General features: G+C 43.6%; 1 protein-coding gene across 2 annotated transcripts in view; it reads right to left on the bottom strand.

Moving 5' to 3' along the window:
* eif2ak3 (eukaryotic translation initiation factor 2-alpha kinase 3) overlaps positions 1-20485 on the bottom strand; it is a 37324-nt gene extending 16839 nt beyond the window's left edge. For both annotated transcript variants that reach the window (XM_080480448.1, XM_080480447.1), the window contains exons 1-2: positions 19980-20485; positions 10463-10589 (exon numbers count right to left, since the gene is read on the bottom strand). In XM_080480448.1, coding sequence (XP_080336574.1) covers positions 10463-10589; positions 19980-20299 — 447 coding nt within the window. In that variant the 5' untranslated portion in view covers positions 20300-20485. The remainder of the gene's footprint in view (positions 1-10462; positions 10590-19979) is intronic.
* Positions 20486-20819: the final 334 nt, after the last annotated feature.

The raw sequence follows: 20819 nt of genomic DNA on the forward strand, positions 1-20819 counted from the left end.
TGTACACAAATTATATATCAAAGACGGACTGCGCTCTAATAAAGTGCCCATACACTGTGTGTCCTTGCTTCAAAATGACAGAATCGGCTCTGTTTGGTGATTTCCTCAAAAACTGTGTGTGATCAACTAATATTGGTTTAAATTAGGGGCAGAAGAAAGAACCAATCCAAAAGCAATAGATATTAACCTTTTTGACTTAAATGTTTTTAATTGACCTCCAATCATGGTTTTTTACACTAAAACACCACCATCATATTAAATCATGCAGCAACATTTGACACCTCTGGATTGTGTCGCATGGTAGAAAGAAGTGAATGTAAGAAAACGAAGATGAGGAAGGAGCCAAAACTAGTCTGCAGCTGAAGTTCTAATGACCGGAATCGACACCATGACGCGTCCACACAGAAGGAAATATTTCCCTTCACAAGAACTTTTCATTGAACCACATAATAAAAAGTCTCTGTCCTCTAAAAACATGGTTCTTATACCGGGCTTGTAGATGTTTTCTTTTTGGTCCAGGCTGGGAGCCGGTTTGAGGAAGGAGCTTTCAGGAACGTCTGTTTCGTGAACAGAATCCCTGCATCAGTGGTTCCCATGGTTTATCCTTGCAGGCCTTGTGATTTACTCTAAGAAAGGCTGAAGACCTCGTGTCAGGTCGGACTTGTCAAAACTTTACAGTAAAGTCTTCTTGTTAGGCTGCACATCCTCTCTCAACAACGTTTAAGTCAGGAGAAATGGGCAATTTTCCAGGATCCGTTATAAATTCTAGAAAGTGTCTCAGTAGTTCGGACACCACAGAGAGGCAAAGCATCAGACTGAGTGTTCTGGACCCATGGCTGGAACCAACCCGGTTTTATAACGGCCTCTTCATTACCCTTGCTAACAAAAGTTGGGTGAGAAGGTTATGTGTTCGTCTGTGTGTGTTCATTTATTTATTGGTTTGTACGTATGTATTTTACCAACTTTTCGTAAAAACTACTCACCCGAGTTCTATTAAATCTTCAGAGATGATTTGTCATCATTCAAGGACTAATCGATTAGATTTTGGGACATTAACCGCCGTTTCCGAATACTTCCCAAAAAACTGAATAAATGTCCCTTTCATCTCCTTTCATCTCGTCACACTAAATTTAATTAGAAATTTTCTGGTAATAAACGCACTAACATAAAACAGAAAGCCCTGGTAGCTGAGCCGTTTCCATAGCGACAAGTCACCTTTCACCCTGTGATGAAGCTACCTGATCTACCGTGTTAGCGTCGCTATGAGCTAACGGCTACCATGCTAACTCGGTTTCGCAGACAAGTGTGGCATTGGCGAAAGCCTGCGCCCTACCAAGTGCTGCTGTAGTTTCCAGCATTTTGAGGTCGGTCTGTCGCCTCTAAACGATGTGTATCTTTAGTGGCCACAGCAGGTTGAGATCCACACGTTTGACTTGGCTCAACTTTCAACCCGGCGGGAGCCAAAGCTTCCAGTCACAAGGAAGAGCTCACAGATCTCACCACAAATTCAAACTTCAGCTCGACTGATCTGAGAGCTGAAGTGGAGAATAGCAGATTCACGGTGTCTTCTAACAACCTGAACTGAGTCAGGTGACGACACAGTGCTTCTGCATTCCAGACATTTCAAGATGCTGCAGCAGCTTTCGTTTCTTGTGTTTTCCCTCCATCGTGTCTCATCTTCAACACGATTCCGACATCAGCTTCACAACTCAGCACGGACGTCTGGTCAATTATTCACATTTCTCTGCTGTCACCGAGTTTCAACAGGTGAGGAAAACCATTAGATCTCAGCTCAGGCCGCCTTTCAGACAGTCCATCAAGGTTTTGGCAGCGATGATGATTTCCTTTGACATATCTGGACCGCGTTCCTATCAGGAAGCAGTGGATAATCCTAATGGAAGCCACCCAGGAGGCCGCTAAACCCTGGCAATGAAAAACCATTAAAACATGACGAGGCTTGACGACTACTTAAGTAACTCACAGCTGAAAACTGCTAACTGTTCATTTTCTGGTATGTGTGGATTCCATAAAACGTGAACTTCTATCTTTAATCCCAATCCCCATAGCCATGTTACAAGAACACTTCATATTGGATATGCAAGTGTTTCTTCCACATGGTTCAATTTAACTTAGTATAATCTAGCTGATGGTGTTATGAATTCAGGAGTTTGTGGCTGATAAACTTACAGATTATCAAAGGCCCTATTTAGACAACGTTTTCAAGTGAAAACCAAAACGTTCGTAGAGTTTGGGGAGTTTGTTTACACGACTACGGTGCTTGGAGCCGCTGGAAACACTAACTCAATGAAAATGCAATTTATTTGGAAAAGCTGGTCCTGGTCACTATGACCATAGTAACTAGTAGTTCTGCACATGCTCAGTATTGACAATCAGAACAAAGTTTCATGACTCCCAGTCCATATTCTCCTGAACTTGGTAGTTTTATTTTGACAGTCACCATATTAACAATTCAACTTGGTACTTTTATTTTGACAGTTACCATAATAACAATCCAACTTGGTACTTTTATTTTGACAGTTACCATAATAACAATCCAACTTGGTACTTTTATTTTGACAGTTACCATAATAACAATCCAACTTGGTACTTTTATTTTGACAGTTACCATAATAACAATCCAACTTGGTACTTTTATTTTGACAGTTACCATAATAACAATCCAACTTGGTAGTTTTATTTTGACAGTTACCATAATAACAATCCAACTTGGTACTTTTATTTTGACAGTTACCATAATAACAATCCAACTTGGTGGTCTGTCCACGAGAGTATCGGATTTCTCTCATTGTTAATGTTTAGAGTCCATTGTTCTCTGCTGCATGTGTGTGTGTGGTTTCATTATTAAAGTAACCAACAGCACCAACTAGTGGCTACATCTTTTTCAAAATGTTTTCTGAAACGTTTCTAAAAAGAAAACGCAAAAACTTTGTGTTTTCACACTGTAAACGTGTAAACATGACCTGACAATCTGTTGCTCTGGAAATTGCAATCGGGTTATTCAAAAGGGGGATTTCCTCTTACAAGACATGGCAACCTTTTCTTTAGTTGTATGAAACCGACATCAAAGCAAATCCTTTGAAGAGGATGAATAGTATATGATCACACCCCCTCCCCGTCCCCATCTGTTTGTTTTAGCTCTTTGTCTTGTCAGATTATGTGAATCAGTGATTTCACTCTATTTTATTTAAAGAGAGGAATGGTCTTTGATGGTTTCGTTCCACCTTAAAAAGACAAAAACAATACGATAGTTTTACATATTTAACTTATGGAGTGTAATATGGTATTCACGAGAGCCTATAAAACTTAAAACAATATGATAAAAAATTCAGAGATTTAATGTTTTTCTTTTTCTGTGAATTTAATGGAACTATTAATATTTAACGAATAAGACTCATTCAGATTTCAGCCTTTGATTTTCTTTAATGGTCCAAATGAAAATTAAAAATGTCTTACTAATCTGAGATAAGGAGCAAATTTAACAATTAGGAGATGAATAGGGTGACCAACCAGTTGGAATTTTAATGAGGAAAAATCTAAGCTCAAGAGAACAAGCTTGGTTTTCTTTTGAACGTAAATATAGCATATAAAGGAGGTGGGCTTGTTTATTCATATTGGGATGAATTTTAAATGAACAACATCTTTTTATTGCTCTTTCAATATGTTCCCTATTAATTATTCACCCTCATGGTGGTAATTATTTCATGTTACTGATTGTGTCATCAGATCAGCCCTCTGGGATCCGTGTTGTGAGATGTTGGTGACGCTCCAGTGATCTTGTCAAACAGTGTCGCCACACAGTCGTTAAAGAGTCTTTCAGGAAGGTGGCCGACGGCTCGGACAGACGAAACAAAGCAGGTGGGAGACCATCGGAGGGAAATTGGGGCAGTGCGCCTAAAAAGATCGACTTCCTCTCAGAGAAAATCGCCCGTTGGGCCGTTTTCATCTCCTTCTTCATGCTGATGAATCACAGCTCGTCTCATTCAGGGCAAAATGTCGTTCATCACGGGAGGCATCAATCAGACCCTCCATCCTTCATTCATTCATTCACATCCAGACCAGTGTGTGTGTGAGAAAGAGGTGATGACATCATTGCTGGATGGGGCATTACCTCACCTCTCTAATCCCCCCCACCCCCCCATCCCCCCTGTAGCACCGCCTCTCCAACATGAGTCACTACTAATTAGCCCCCCACCCCCACCACACACACAGTCTTCTTTAGCACCCAGGACCGACTCCAAGCTTTTTGAAGTCATCGCTTCTTTTTCTGCAGACAATGCTGTTTGTGGCTGTTGTCCCTCATTTCATGGAAACACACACACACACACACACACACACACACAGTAACACACACTCTCTCTCTCTCTCTCTCTATCTGCTGGATGCAGCAGGTGACTGGCTGCGTCCGTCCCGGCATGTTGAAGCCAGCCAATCGCGGAGCAGCAGACCCCCCCAGCCTCCGATCACCAAGCAGACTGGTGTCTGAGGGACCCGGCGAGCACCAATGAAACCAACAAGCACACATAGAGAACACACACACACACACAGAACACACTGCAGACAGGCATTCCAGGCTACTCGGGGCAGAGAGGGCAAGGCTGGAATTAAACTTACAAGTGCATGAATAAAAAAGACGCACGCACGCACGCACGCACGCACGCACGCACGCACGCACCATAACAAGTGACGTCACAGCGAGTCACTGAGTTCGGAGCTGACAGACATCTCCCCCTCATTCTGCTCCGTCAGCCAAATGAGAGAAAACAGGTGAATGTGAGGCCGGTGGAGTTTTATTCTTTTCTTTTGGACCCTCTCACCGTCTCTGCTGTTGCCGTAAACTACACACGTAAACAATATTTGAACACTACACATTTTCTGTGTGTGTGTAAATAAAATAAAGCCACTGTCGGTCTGAGACATCAGTTTATCTGAGAATTCAAACAAGTGCAAATAAAACAACTGGCTTTAATCATCTAATTATGGTTGTGAAGGCAGATGGATATGTACCAGTTTATATTTCCATCTTACAATGAGGATAAACTATATCATCACCTTTATTAGTGTTATCTATTGTATATAACCAGCTGTAAGTTTTATAAAATAACTATCAAAGGCACTAAAGTAATTTCAAGAATTTTAAATAAGAATCAGAAGCCTCATATCAAGACTAACTGGCGTTAATACTTTACGGTTGTGTTACATACAACTCTCACTCACTTTAGGTATGGTTCTTAGTTTCTTGTAGCTATTATATATTCTATTCTTTTGAGCTAATGAAGTTGTTCTTTACATAAATGTCAACAATAACATTAATATGTAATTCCTGACAGTGTACACCAAATAGTTTCCATCGACAGTCATCATTATGCTTAAATACGACAGAAAATAGAGTCCAGGTTACTTTCCTCTATCTATCTGCTCCACCTGGATCTGAATGGAGATTCTACTAATCTGTTTTTGAATTAATGATTCCAGAAGCACAAGGTTTATTAATATGTGTGTGTGTGTGTGTGTGTGTGTGGGGGGGGGGGGGGGGGGGGGGGGGGGGGTTTAACATCAGACTTCATCCAGATTTAGATAAATCAAAACAAAACTACACGGGGAACTCAAACATTACCAAAAACATGAAAGCCTTGATGGGAGACATGAGATTCTCAGACATATGAAGAGATCTGAACCCAACAATACACCTTCTTTTCTCATCCACACTCTGTTTACTCCAGGCTTGACTATTTTGTTTATGTTTCAGAAAGACTTCAATAGAGTGACGAACTGCAATATTGGGACCATAGCTCTGTGTGACCATGCACCAAGTTACATGATCTTAAAGGTTGATTCTGTAAAGAAGAACACAATCTGGAGACAGAAAACAAATAGAGACAGATATTAAAAATGATATTGAAGACAATAACAATAAGGAAGTATCATCACAAATTCTTTGGGATGCATCCAAAGTTCTACTTGGAGGCAAAATTATTGGATATTGTTCAAACTTAAAGAAGCAAAGCAAAGAAAAACTGGATTGACCTCAAATCAAACTTAAAAAACTAGAAAGCCGACTTGAAAAAACGATGGTCAAGGAAGTAAATTGGAACTTTACAGAATAAGAAATGAACTGGACGACATTTACTCAAACGACATTTAAAAAAAAAGCTTAACTTTCTAAAACAAAGATATTATGAAGCAGGAGGAAGGTCAGCCAAACTATCGGCTTATAAATTGAAAAAACAACATCTATAAAATAAGAGACTTCACTACTGAGTCGATTCATTGTGGATTAAAAGACACACAGCAAACAGTCGAATCTCTCTATAATATATTATACACACAACCAAGAACAGACACTGAATCTTTTCTTGACCAGTTGAAGCTACCAAAAGTAAAAGATGAGCAAAATAAAATTCTAACCAGTGAAGTCACAGAAAGAGAAATAGAAATGCAATATCAAATGTAAAACCTAATAAGGCGGCAGGACCGGATGGCTTCCCATCTGAGTGGTCCGAGGAGGAGAAAGAACTATTGATTCTGTTAATGAAAGACGTATTGAACTAAGTGCTTAAGACAGGCAGAACTCCTCCCTCTTGGGGGGACGCAATTATCTCAGTGCTGCCAAAAGAAGGTAAAAATAAACTTGATTGTGGGAGTTATAGACCTATAAGTGTATTGAACCAAGACTATAAGATTTTCATGCACATTTTAGCAAAAAGACTGACGACAATTCTTCCCCAAAGAACAAGTGTTGATCAGACGGGTTTTATACAGCAAAGGCAGACAAGAGACAACATTCACCACACATTACATGTCATTGATCACTTAGCAACAAATACACTTCAAGCAGTACTAGTGAGTCCAGAAAAAGCCTTTGACCATGTGAACTTGGTCAAGTATTACAAAAATTCAGATTCCATCAAATGTCCATTACAATGATTCAAGGGTTATATAAAAATCCAAAAGCCAGAATAAAACTAAATGGGGCGGTATCAAACTCCTTCAGTTTGGAAAGAGGGACAAGACAAGGCTGTCCAGTCAGCCCAGTACTATGTGCAATTTCTATTGAAGCACGAAGCCAACGACTCAACCAGGATAAAGATATTACAGGTATTAAAATAGCAGGTCAAGAAAATAAAGTTTTGTTGTTCGCGGATGATATTTTAATAAATCTTTCGATGCCAGAGATCTCAATTCCAAAACTATGGTCACTACTAGATGCTTTTATCGGGTCTCAGGATATGAATTAAACATCTCAAAGATGCAAATATTGAGTTTCAATTATAAACCCAGCCAGATGATAAGCTCCAACATTCAATCATCCTGGGATCTGGAACATATCAGATGTAACATTACCGAAAGATCTCACAGAACGCTATGCCCTAAACTTTATTCCATCAAACCAAAAAATAAAGGAAGATATTGGTAGGTGGGATTTAATACCTGTACTTAGTCTAGAGTTGAATTGGTAAAAATTAATATTTTGCCAAGGATTTTATTTCTGTTTCAGACACTTCCAATAGAAAAAACAGACAAACAGTTCAATGAACGGGACAAATTAATATCACGTTATATATGGCAAGGCAAAAAGCTGAGAATAAAACTACTAACTCTTCAACTGGCAAAAAACAAAGGAGGACTCGCACTCCCATGTTTAATAGACTATTATATATCTGCTCTTGAGGATTTTGTTCTGTTGGTGTAAATTGGACTATCATGCAAGATGGAAAGACATCGAGGAGAGAATCTCCGGGGAAATTCCAATACAGGCACAACAAAAGACCGATTAAACATCTGATGGAAACAGGAAATGAATGATCGCATGAGCTCTCAAAACCTGGTTATGGATCAATTCTAAAGGTAGCTGGATGGAAGAGAAGAAGATGTTGGGATGGTGCGCTCATGACCTTGACTTGTACCCAAATAAGTCTGATCTGAGCTTTAAGAAATGGGCTAAAAAGAGCCTCGCTTCATCCTGCATCTTCTTTCACAAGGCACTCTGAGCAGCTTTGAGAAACTGAGGAACAGTGACCACTCTAGATTCCTCCAGGTCCAACATCACTTAAACAGCTTTATCTCTAACCGACAGAAAGTACTTGAAAATCAAATACTGAAAGTTCTTGTAAGTGCTTACAGGGAAGATTCAGTGCTCAAAATAATCTCAAGATTTTATAAGACACTTCAGGAGGTTAAAACAACAAGCAGCATTTACATAAAACAAAAATGTGAAAGGGAAACCAATAGCTGTATGACAGCGGAAGATTGGGAAAAGTGCTGTGAAATTCAGTGGCAGATATCATGATCAACCTCATGGAGGGCATTTGGCTGGAAAAGTTTGAGCAGATTCTTTATCACTCCTGCTCAAAAGTTCCATGTGGAGCCCAGGAAGCTAACCACTTTCACCTATTTTGGGCCTGTCCAAAAGTAATCACTTTCTGGCTCATGATCCACAAAGAAATAGTTGCTATAATTGGAAACACAAATTAAATTTAACTGGAAATAACTTTTTTTTAGGGCTTGCTACAATCCACATCCACAAATACAAATGTCAAGTGCTTATTTGGAATACTGACTCTAGCGGCCAGAAAGGCAATAACAAGAAAATGGCTTAAACCAGACGACCCATCTGTTAGTGAACGGCATGATATCACCTATGAAATCTTTGTAATGGAGAGAATCACTTCCTCTATAAGGCTTCAGGAAGCAAAATTCAACTAAAACTGGAAAGACTGGAAAAAGTTCATTGCCCCAAAACAACCGTTTTTCGTTTGATAAATTTGTTTGTTGTTTTCTGTAATATATTCCACTTAGATTGCTCATTGTTGTAATTGTTTTATCTGTAAAGTAAGCAACCCCTATTTTCCTTTTTTTTCATACAGTGTCAAACACCCCATGTTCTGCATTTGTGTTATTCATTTTAAAAAAGAAGAGGATCACGTCTAATGTCATTTTTAGGATGAAAGTTTTGTATTTGTTTTTAAGTGACTCTAAATAAAGACAATTTAAAAAAAAAACACACAGAAAATCAAAAGTAAACCAAGAAACTGTGTTTTGTATACAACGATCCAGATTGTGTTAAGAAGTATAATGTGCTACCACTTCCTTTTCAAGGTTAAATTTCTGTTGGAAGCTGTGCTGAGTTATCTGTAAGTGCTTGGAGGAACCTTTAGGGGGTTCTCCACCCTGTAACCTCAGAGGACTCCCGAAACAAAAAGGTTAATGAATTCATGTCTTTAAGCGCAGCAGTTTTTAACCATATAGCACCACCAAGGTTTCCTTTTTTTACATTGTGAATTTCAGCGGCTGATCCATTCCCTCCTTGTAGGTTTGTTATTCAGTGAACTGCGAAGACGCTCAGAAACACACACAGTCACATGAAAGGTTCCTCAATACTCCAATAACATTCCTCTATAGTACATCTCTTTTTCCTGAAGCTGCTCATTTTGAAGAGATTCAGCCGGTGTTGGCTGGGATCGGCTCCCCTCCACAGAAGGAGGAATTTTGAGCAAACCTCTTCTTGGTTTTCAGTCTACTTTCCAGTGGTAACTTGCTCATTACTTATTTGTGTGGTCCGGCGCCAGAGGATTTCAATGAATCTTTATGTGGAAGAAAAGAGCACATCACACTCAGAGCGAAACTTCTCCATAAAGATTCGCTACCTGTCCGAACCGTTATACATCATCCACCACTTTTAAATGGCTTTCTGTGACAGGACACTAATGAAGTCGCCATGTTTCTCAGCCAGAGTTCCTTCACATTCAAACAGACTCACATTAAACTGATCTCAGCAGCCTCCCGGACCCTTGTTAGTTATGAGAGGCTTTCTCCCTGAGGCCAAACTCTTACAGAGCGAGTCCACATCAAAGCCACCACGAGCCCGTCTCCACGAGCATCCCAGTGAGCGAGCGAGCGGCGCGCTGGTCTCGCTCTGGGCTACGCTTCACTTTCAGCATGTCGGTGTGGGCGGTTTAAGCTTCTGTATACATGTACAGGCGAGGGTCTGGCTGCGCTCGTATGTGTAAAGCACAACAGTCAACAAAGAGGCTAATCCTCCAGGCGAAGCTGCTACTTTGGGATTTATGAGGGGGAGTAGTGAGTGTCTGCTGTGGTGTAAGAAATGAACATAAGCACCAGCAGCCCTGGACCGACTCCTTCGGAGTGTACCGGGTTCAATTACTGGTCTTACAGTCTGCTGAGGGGAGCCGAGGAGAGCGCGGATCGCTTTCAGGAAAAAGATGCATCTTAACCTTTCACCCATGTAAGCAGGGTGGAAGATGACTTTTTCATCATTGAGATGATATTAATTATGTAGACACTTTATTATTGCTTGTTCATGTGGTGGTAGACCTCTGTGTGTACATGTACTGTCTCGTGAGGCTGTATCGGAGTAGGGGATGATCTTTTTGAGCAAGAGTTTACGTGGACGGGCAGACGCTGTGTCTATGCAGCACTCTACCTCGGGTTTGCTGAGGCTGGAGGACACCAGGCATGAGCCGATGTCCAGGTCCCACTGCTTCCTGCCCTGGTTGTGAGGATCCAGAGCCGAGATCCGCCCGTCCAGGGTACTGATGATCACAAGAGACCTACAAACACAACACACACACACACACTTCAATACACTGGAGAAAGTCTGAAGACACAGCTTTAAATCACGGCGGGCCCACAGCCTTTTAGCCCTGCCTCACTTGTTAAGTTGTTTTTGCATTTCAAATCAAGAAAGAATAAAAGTCAGCGTTGTCCTTGTTGTTGTCACTGGGGGTTTCGGTCCAACGCCATCACAGAAGAGACACTAAAGGGCGAAGGATTGCTAAGTGCTGCTGCAGATGTTGTCTCTGCTCAGATGTCTGCCCTCGTTTTGCACCCAAGGTGACCTTCAGCAGTTGGAAACAGCACATCTGGCCCCCGACAGACCGCCCTGTCCACGGCCGCTCATGTTGATTAAAGCTGAATATTAAAACCTGACAAGACGTCCCACACATCGTGATGTGTAAAACCGTTAATTCTCAGTTGGCACAGTGAAAGGCAAACATGTGATCTGGTGTAATGTGCAGGCTGAGGACAGGAGGAAGATGTAGGAGCTATAAACCTGAGCGAGGGAGGCAGAGGGGAGTGAACTTAGTTCAAACCAGCTTATCAGGTCATCTTCTCAGACAATAACTCAGATTATTAATGTGTAGTTCCACAGAGAAAGCAGGGTCCTGAAGCGCCTTTATTTCTCTCAAACATAAACATCGTCATCAGTAATGTTTCTTTAACACATTATTTGTTCAAAGGGGGACCAAATGAAGTAAAAATTAAAAACCCACAACATCCGGTTAAAGTGTAGTTTTCATACTTTATGACAAAATGTATTAAATAAGAACTAATATACATTTAGTATTTACAAAAACACATGTTACACTGCATACCAGTAGAATTACAAGGTGATATTTTTCAGTCATTTTTCCTGTATGTATCAGTTAATACATCTGTGATAATAAAAATCACCCATTGAGTCATAAACCAACTCATAACCCATCCGTCCATCCGGTTTCTTTATCGCTCTATCCAACCTACGGCTCACACAGTTAGAGCCATTTCTGGCTTTCTTGAAGTTTACAGATGGAGTAAATATTGCAGTACCACTGGGAGTCGTGGGGGCAGTGTTGAGAGTAGAAGCTCAATAAAAAAACAGAAACTGAGTTGATGGAAGGTTTCAGGAGCAGCGGGCGGTGTTTGAGGGGTGTAGATCCCAGTTCCACAACAACATTTCAAAAGAAAACTCGTTTTTGTTTCAGAAAAGTTTTGCGTTTACATGGCAACAGTTTGAAAACGATGTCTGTTTCCATGTCGGAAACACAGGACATTATGTTGACTTAATGTTGAGCCACTAGTGGGTTTAAATGAAACTACGGGGTAAACGGGTGTTAATGTCCTCACAGACCAGCGCTGCCTGCCTCCGATCTTAAGTTAGACATCATCCTCTCTCCTGAAAAAACCTCGATTCCACCACCGTGCAGCCTAAGATTTAAGTCATTTTGGGGTAGTTGTTGTTTGTTTTTATCTCCAGTTTTATGCTGCTCTTGAGCTCTTCACTATTTCAACAGGAAATGATGCCTCCTCACTACTTTTGTTGTTGCCATACTATCAGATCAAATATTTCCATGTAAATCGCTAGACGAGCTTTAGCATAAACGAGAAGTTGTTGAGTGATTCATTGAGAAGCCACAGATTTGTAATTGCTCTTGGCTCTCCTCTGAGTTCTCCAACACTGGCAGGAAATCCGTTTCTCGAGAGGGAAACTCCATATCAATACCGTTGAGTAAACAACACTGTGTGTGCTTGTATAAATGCATGTTCAGGGATGAATCAAACATTTTGAAACACACATAAAATTCCACCTCACAAAACAAGACACATGAATGTATTTTCAGCACATTTCATTGAGCGGTGTGCCGGCAGAGGAGAATAAGATGCAGGGGGTGGACGCCGCGTGCTGACATGATGTATGGCCCCAGGATTTCCAGCAGAGCCATTTACCCCTGAGAGAAGGTTTTTAGAGCATTGTTGTGATGGATTTTTACAACTCTTTCCCCTCCAATGAATTCCCTTGCTCCACCCAAAAAAAACAAAAAAAAAAAAACCTTTACTGGTGATTGGTTTAATCTTCATAATGAGTTTAATTCCTGTTTTAGTACCGACACTGCAATATTTGTTAACAGTTTTTCCGGAGCCATTTCTTTTGGTGACAATGAGACTTAAATGAGGCGTCCAGCCCCACCCGGAGGATTTCTGCCGCACCGCCTGTCAGTCATGTCCAGAGCTCTGGTGGAAGCCGCATCCTGCCTATTGATTTGTATCTGTCAACGAGGCTTTTAGCTTTATTTAACCAGTGAAGGTCTGCTGAGCAGACGCGCCGTCTCCCAGCAGATCCACACAGCTGGGACTCGTGGGGTTCAACTGCCTCCCTCAAAGGCAACCACAGAGAAGGAAAACAGACTGAGGGTGGTGCGTTTTACCAGCTCAGACTGACAAAATCCAGCAGTAACTACAACCGTTCTCCTGTCTGTGACAGCATCGTTTTAAACAGGCATTGACTGATTTTAATAAGGTATTGATTTCACCTATTGAACAGTGTGAAAACATGAAGGAGCAGGAGCATGTTCAAGGATGTGTAAGCTTTAGGAAACAAAGACATGGATTGTTTCTGGGCCTGCAGATCAATGTTCAGGAAGGTTTTTCTCATGTTTCCCTGCAGTGAACACACTCACAGGGATTCTTACATTTGTTGCTCTGGTACAGTTTGTGGTTTCAGCTCAACTGGAACTGGAAAGATTGCATAAAAATGCAAATGGGATCTCTTAACAGTAATGGACCATGTGTCTTTCAGCCCCATCAAAGCCAAGATTATCTCCCCAAATCTGCTCTTAGCATGAACAGCCTCGCCACTAGCACTGAAGTGTGGAGCACTAAGAAAAACATTGTTTTTCCTCCCAGCAGCCAATAAAAACACAGCACCAAAGCCCGCTCGCACCATCTCAATTGGCTGCGGAAGCCTGCCAAAAATATTAGGCTGATTGGTTGTTGCTAAGCAGTGGGCTCGGCGAGCGGTGGAAGCTGTGGCGGCCTCGGCTCGGCCGGCCCCGCCTCTTCCCCTCAGAGTCACGCTGTGAATGTAGAAGTGAGGAAGAAGTCAGAGAGCAGCGAGTTCAACTTGAGCGATGGAGAGGGGGTAAGCCAGAGATAGGAGGCTTCACTCCGACAGCAGATCAAAGCCTTTGTGGATTCTTTGTACTCCAGATAAAGGAGGAGGCTGCAGATCGGGGGGGGGGGGGGGGGGGGGGGGGTTAACTCTACAACTTAGGTATCACAATGTTAATTGAGGAAAGTGGAGGAAGGGAGCAAGGAGGAGCAGCTACAGAAACATCCTTCTGTTAAAACAACAACAACACAAACAAAACAAACAGCCGCTGTAGCTTTTACAACTACGGGCAATTTATTTTCCACGTCTGGGCCCCGAGACACTGCAGCGCCGCTCGTCACCAAAGGGATAACATGTAGCCCGAGGGGCTGCTGACTGTGACAGAAGCAGGCGGCGCAGACGCTGAAGAAGGCATTCAAGGCAGAATAAAGAGGGAGAAAGAGGGGAGGCTGCCAACAGGCTGAGGGCTGTTAGCGTGCTCGCCTGTTAATGCTGTCGAAGTGTCACAATAATGCCGAGCGCTTCTTCAATCACAGAGCTTGTGCTGGAGCAGGGAGCCAATTAGCTGGCTCTCTCCAGACCCGGCTCCTCGGAGACTCCCATCCTCCGTCTGCACACACCGGCACATCTGAGCTGCTGTAAACACTCCATTGAAAGAAACAACCAGGATGTTTACACAGGCCGAGTCTCCAAGGAGCGCCAGGCGGCGAGCAGGACCAATCAGACGGCCTGCCGCCTCCCCGCAGCCAATGGGTGCGCCACTTCTCTCCCGGCTCGGCCAACGGCTGCGCGGCTCTGCAGACGCGCAGCCAATGGCGGGGCAGGACTGGCTGTAACCATGCAACAGCAAGCAGCCGGGCGCCCGGCGGAGTGTGGAGTTCTGCTGCCTCGTAGCTGCCGCTCGGCCCGCCGTGCAGCAGGACAACAATACGAGAGCGTGGGGAGCACGTGGGGCGAAAGTTATGGCCGCACCCAGCATCTTTAGCTGCAGCGGCAGGAGGTCAGGTGCTTTCCTCCGCACACTTCACATGTACAGCAGAAAGAAGAAAAACAGTGGAGAATATTTTAAACATATTCCAGATAATACATTTGCATTAAGATTAGAAAGAAAGCCAAAAGTCACAGCAGATTAAAAACCCATCTGTAATTCTGCCAGTTAGTCATAAATGACATAACAGCAGTACTTAAGCAGGTTTATATAACCATCATCTGACCCTGTTAAATAAACAGTGATCAGGTCTCCGTCCCAGGGTGACTGACAGTCGGCCGTACCGACGTCCTGCAGGGTCACTGCAGCACAGAGCGAAGGGTGTGGCTGATCTCTGACAAGACGCAGGAAAAACACACCATTTAAAACTCTTGTCCTCCCACTTTCTCTCTCCCCTCCTGCAGCAGTGCGCTCTTCGCTCCAACCCGTACGCTCTCACACGTGGTGAAATCCAAACTCTATGGCGCCACGCTCCCGCCGGCTGATTGGCGGCGACGCGGCTCAGATCCTGGGATCTGATTGGTTGTTGCTAAGCAGTGAGGAGCCGATGAGAGTGAAAACAAGACAGCGTGGTCCCACGAACTACCAGCTAACTCTGATGTTTTCATCCCCCCTCCTCTTCCTCTCTCGCTCTCCTCTTTTGGAGTATCGCACCTTATCGCCTCGGCCCCACCCATACTGCAGTGCTGCAAGACGTGGGCCCGCCGACTTACCAAAATAGCCACTGACCTAATAAAATCACTCCATTTGATGATCACAACCAATTCTGTCTTGCACTCACGTTCATAAAGACATTATTTTATCTGTTGCTACACGTGGTTATAAATGATCTGGTCGATCACAGGAGAGTTCATCAAGTGCAAAGAAAAGCTGGAGGTCATCCCATGGAGCCTGGAGGTCATCCCATGGAGCCTGGAGGTCATCCCATGTCAACAGACAAGCTCTGATCGATCTTCAACATGATGTCAAAGAAAAATAAAATAATACACATGAAATAGATTTAAAGAGCTTATCTGACGTGGGAATTATGTATTCACATCTTATTGGTAAATGACAAGCAGCAGGTTATCAGAAGTGAGTTAACTAAAACTTCCCAGGAAGAGTTCAATCATCTTCCATCATGACCTGTTATTTTAGGGACAGCATCTATTAATAAAACCCACAACATCTCCCTGGTTACAGGGCCGCCCACAGAAACAATGTGATAAAAAAAAAAAAATAAAAAAAACACTACAAGGAAATGAACTCTCCACTTCTCACCCCCCCCCGAAAAAAAAAGAACTCACTTCATCCTTTACCTAACTATAGCCAGACCCATGTGGCCAACTCAAATTCTGAGCACTAGTCCGACTCAAGGACGCAATTGGCCAACAAGTTGCCCGTCTTGGCCGATTGGCTGTTGCTAAGCAGTGGGGCTGGTGGGAGCCAGCAGCCTGCCAGCACGGCGGCCCAGAAGAGCTGCTGCAGCTCCACGGCCCTGAGGGGGTGTGGGGGTGTGGGGGGGAGGTGGCGGCGGGTACAGAGGGCGGGCACGGAGCGGCGGCGGCAAGTAGGTTCAAACAAAGCTGCTGTCCTCTCTCCTCTCACCTCAAAGTGCTCCCAAAGGTGGAGGAGGTGGCGGAGGCCCCGGAGGACCGAGGAGTGAGGAGGAGGCATCAAACCTGGCAGCACCGTCACATATATGATTCTCACACACACACACACACACACACACACACACACACACACACACACACACACACACACACACACACACACACACACACACACACACACACACACACACACACACACACACACACACACACACACACACACACACACACACACACACACACACACACACACACACACACACACACACACACACACACACACACACACACACACACACACACACACACACACACACACACACACACGTATGTATGTATGGATGTATGTGGCGAGACGGCTGTAAAGAGTCTGCAGAGCGGAGTTCCTGACATAAAGATGACAGCGGTGAACGTGAGGTGACAGCTGTCAGCACTAACAACAGCAGCTCCCGTTAACAACCGAAGGCCCATCAAAGCAAACAGCTAGAATATTTATAGATTACAGGATACAGGGCGGAGGGAGAAAGGTGGAAACAAACTCAAAAATCTCAGACATCTTGGTAGAGAACTAGTCAGTGTGTTTGAAGTGCTGCTCACAGAGACGACGATCAGAAAACAAAGAGCCACTTTCTTTAAACCAGGAGCACAAACAGGACTGTCATCAAAACACTGGGAATATTCCACAGCGTTTATCCATCTGTATCCAAACATCAACTTTAATCAGTATGTAGAGTTTTGTTCACGTTATTGTCACAGGACTCTTTGACTTGGAAAGTCTTCAAAAGGTCGTTCACAGAAAATAAATCAATTTTCAAAAGGCTGATCTAATAATTACAACACATCATGATGATTACAGCCATCAGACGCTTTCAGATTTATAGTTATATAAATATATAGCTTGTTTCCACTTCATTATTCAATTTGACAATAGTATTCACCATCACTGCCTGGGAGATCTTTGTTAATAACTGTTCAATCGTCATTGTTGTGTTCGTTTTAACTGTTTTAGCTGACATTTAATGTTTGTTTGTTATTTCTCTCCCTAAATTGGGCTATCTGAGGAGGAATACTAAATCCTGCTGTATGTTTCAGACATCGTAAAGTTCAGCAGCTGGCAGACGGATGGAAACAGAGCGTGGCGTACAGCATATACTCAGGGGATGACATTAAATAGCAACGTGTAAATGTGAAGGTAAGGGCAAGCCGTTTAAGAGTAAGACAAAGAAAACATGTGAAAAAGAAAAACAGTTCGACAAACAGGGCTTTGTGTTCTGACCCTTTAATAACCTTTTATGGTATAATTTGTGTGTCAACTCTGTCGCTTTTTAATAAATAATCACCTGTTCATTGATGTGCATCTGCTTTCAGAGCCACTGTGTTAATTCTTTATTTGGTTGATGTTTACATTAAAGACCCACGGCTTATTACTGAGAGTGTGTGAGGGTTGTTTTTTTAGGTCAAAAGAAAACATACAGACATATTTAAACAGACGATAATGATTGAAGGGAAGAGGTTGATACTGAAGATGAGAGGGACAAACTAAAACAGATCAGGAGACGTCCTCCACGCCACAGTGAGAAGATAAATAAAGGTGGAGTCGAGCGGAGGGAAAGGTGCAGGAGGCGAGCGGTGGCTGGCGCAGGGTGTGACCATCGCTGGGATGAACGCTCAGGAGTTGTCCTGCAGCCGAGGTGACTGGCAGGGGAATAACTGAGCAAACTGCTCACTAATTACTTTCGATTTCCTCCTGATATTGTGCTGCAGATGACAGGCGTCTCATCTTAAGTGAAGTCCTCTGATTTGTCCTCACAGCGACTTTCTCCTCTCACATCTCATCCAATAAAAACCTGGGATACTGTACTAGAAAACAGACTCTACTCCGTTTGAGATGTAAACACATTAAATGCTTCTTACCGCTTATCTCCTTGTTCAGATTTAGACATAACAGCACAGTTTTGCATTAACTGGAGAGCCACTGAACTGACTGCAACACACAGCAGCACATTCTAGTGTAAGAAACACAGAGGAAACAAACAGGTGCTGGTAAAAACCTCCAAAGTGACTCAAGATTCAAAAACTTGACCGAAAATGGGAAACATGCCGAGTAGATCTAGGAAAAGTTAATTTTTTACACTCGGGCTGAACAAAAGCAGCAGAATTGTTCAAAATGTTTAAATCTGACATGTTTATCAGCATGTTTTGTGGACTACACAGAGAATTATGAAGTGAAAGTCCTCAAAGTGCATCTCAAACAGTCCATTCACACCCTGCCGTCAACATTCACTGTTTACCATGAGGACAGACTCACTGCCCTGCCCACTGCGCCAGGAGCTGCGTCCCGGCTCAGGCAGCAGGTCCAGCAGAACTACATTGAGTCGTAAACTTTTGACTGACGGGGGAATTTCTCATCAGGGCGGCATGCCTTCTGCATGACAACATGTCATGACGTTCATGCGTCATGATGAGAGGCGTCTTTAAGGACCCAGTGCTTTCCCTTTCTTTCCACATGGGAACGGGAGGATTCATCAGGAGTAAAACTCTGGTCACAGAACAACAAAACACAGATTTCGAACTGTCAATCAACATGTGGAGTCAGATTCCTTGTGGAAGCTTTATTCTGCTCTGTCCTATTAACAAACCACCAAAACCATAATGACTTCCTCCACAAAACTCCCTATTAAAGCCATAGTTAATTGGAGATGATAAACACTGTTTCAGCCTCACTCAACTGAGAAACAGCCGAGCTGCTGCCAGCAGGCGATAAGTGGCTGAAGATGAGCGGATGTTATCTCACTCCAAACGTGCACAGGGACTGTTGGATGATAATAAATGTAATATGGCATTTCAATTAGCAGGATCAGAGATAAAAAATCCACCAAGAACTGACGGAAACAAGGCAAGCAGTCACGTTTGTTATGTTACACAGTTTACCAAGGTTTACACTCACATTAACTCAGATTCATTTCATGTCATGTGTCTATGACCCTCCTGCACAGGGAACCAGTGCAACATCCAGAAATACCCTCAAACAACAAACACACATAAGTTCCAGTGTAGTTCCGTGACATTAACACAATCAGTCTACAGGTCAATTGCAGGGAGGAAAAACTCTTAGTCTCAAACTTCAGAATGTGGTGGGTGTTATGTCCTGACATGCCAAACAGAAGTAACATGAAGCATTACACTGTGACTCTGACCTGAAGCTCAGATCTACACGCACACTGGTTCAGGAACCTTGGACGAGCAGCTCATCCAGTCACCACCTTATCCTGCAATGGAAAACTTAACTGGAGCATGCACCCATTGTCGGACACACTGTTGAACTCACTCGTTCTCGCTTCATTTATCCAGTTCTGCATTTTGACAGTCCCCCAGCAGGACTCGACGCTTTGTGTCCATGTCATATCGTTAGGGATGTCGGAGAGTTGTTTATAAATGTGGGGTAAAAGACCGTTTTTGTGTCAGAAGATAAGAAGCGAACCAATGCAACACGCTGATACCTCCACTGGCGAGCGAACCAGACGGACAACAAAAAACACGTTTATAAGCAATTCAAGTAAACAAAACGACTGTTTCTGCCGCGGGAACGTGAAAATTGGTCTTTCTGTTGGAGGTGGCATCCGATAATAGGCACATGTCCAGGGTGTCCGATAATGGACGCACGTCCAACGTGCGGTCGTTTCACTGTAAAACTAGTCATTGGAGTTACCTCATCTGTCGGACGCCTCCGTTACTTTCCCGGGGAGACTCGTCGCTTTCCCCCGCCGAGCCGGTGTCGTCGTCCTCCACGGTCACGTCTGCCACGATGACCGGGGAGACTAGGCTCTCCAGGCTGCGCTGCATGACTCCCGCACCATCTCCCGCCGAGGTCGACCCTGAGCCCGGGGAACCGAGCGGTGGCTCCCCCCCGGAGGCGGCGGCGGTGGTGCCCGGACCCACAAATAAAGCCCCGGAACAGGTGAGCGCCTCCAGCAGCAGCACGAGCACCAGGGAAATGCTCACCTTTCCAATGTGAAGCCCCCTTTCCATTTGTAAGACTGGCACATTAGTGAGATATGAGATTTACATGCCACACAGCTTGGGAAATCTTCACGAGACAAAAAAACAAAATAAAGTGTGTGAAGTCCCGCCTGAAGCGCCTCTGAATGTTGGCTTTATTAAACATAAACAGCTACCGAGACACCATGTTATTCCCTTTATATCTGCCTCAGACTCGCCTTGGTAACGGAAAGTCCCGCCTGGTTTCTATTCTGGGATTGGATGCAAAAATCTCAAAGTTCATCTAAAATTCACGTTCTGGCTTCGCATTGGTCCATCTGCCTGTCAATCACGTGAGCTCGCACACTAAGCAGAAGGCGACTGCACCGGGCAACCGTCACTCAAAAAGGTGGGCTCAGCACGTGCCAGCCTCCCAAACAGTGCTTCCTATTGGCTGGGAGGCAGTCAACCACCGTGACGCAGGCGCACTGAGCAGAGGTGACGCAAACACAGTCCCCGATGGCGAATCCCGGTGTGGAGCTGTGATTGGCTGACTGTGTCATCCTCTGTC

The sequence above is a fragment of the Lipophrys pholis genome, assembly GCF_963383615.2.
Source record: "Lipophrys pholis genome assembly, chromosome: 14".
Lineage (NCBI taxonomy): Eukaryota > Metazoa > Chordata > Actinopteri > Blenniiformes > Blenniidae > Lipophrys > Lipophrys pholis.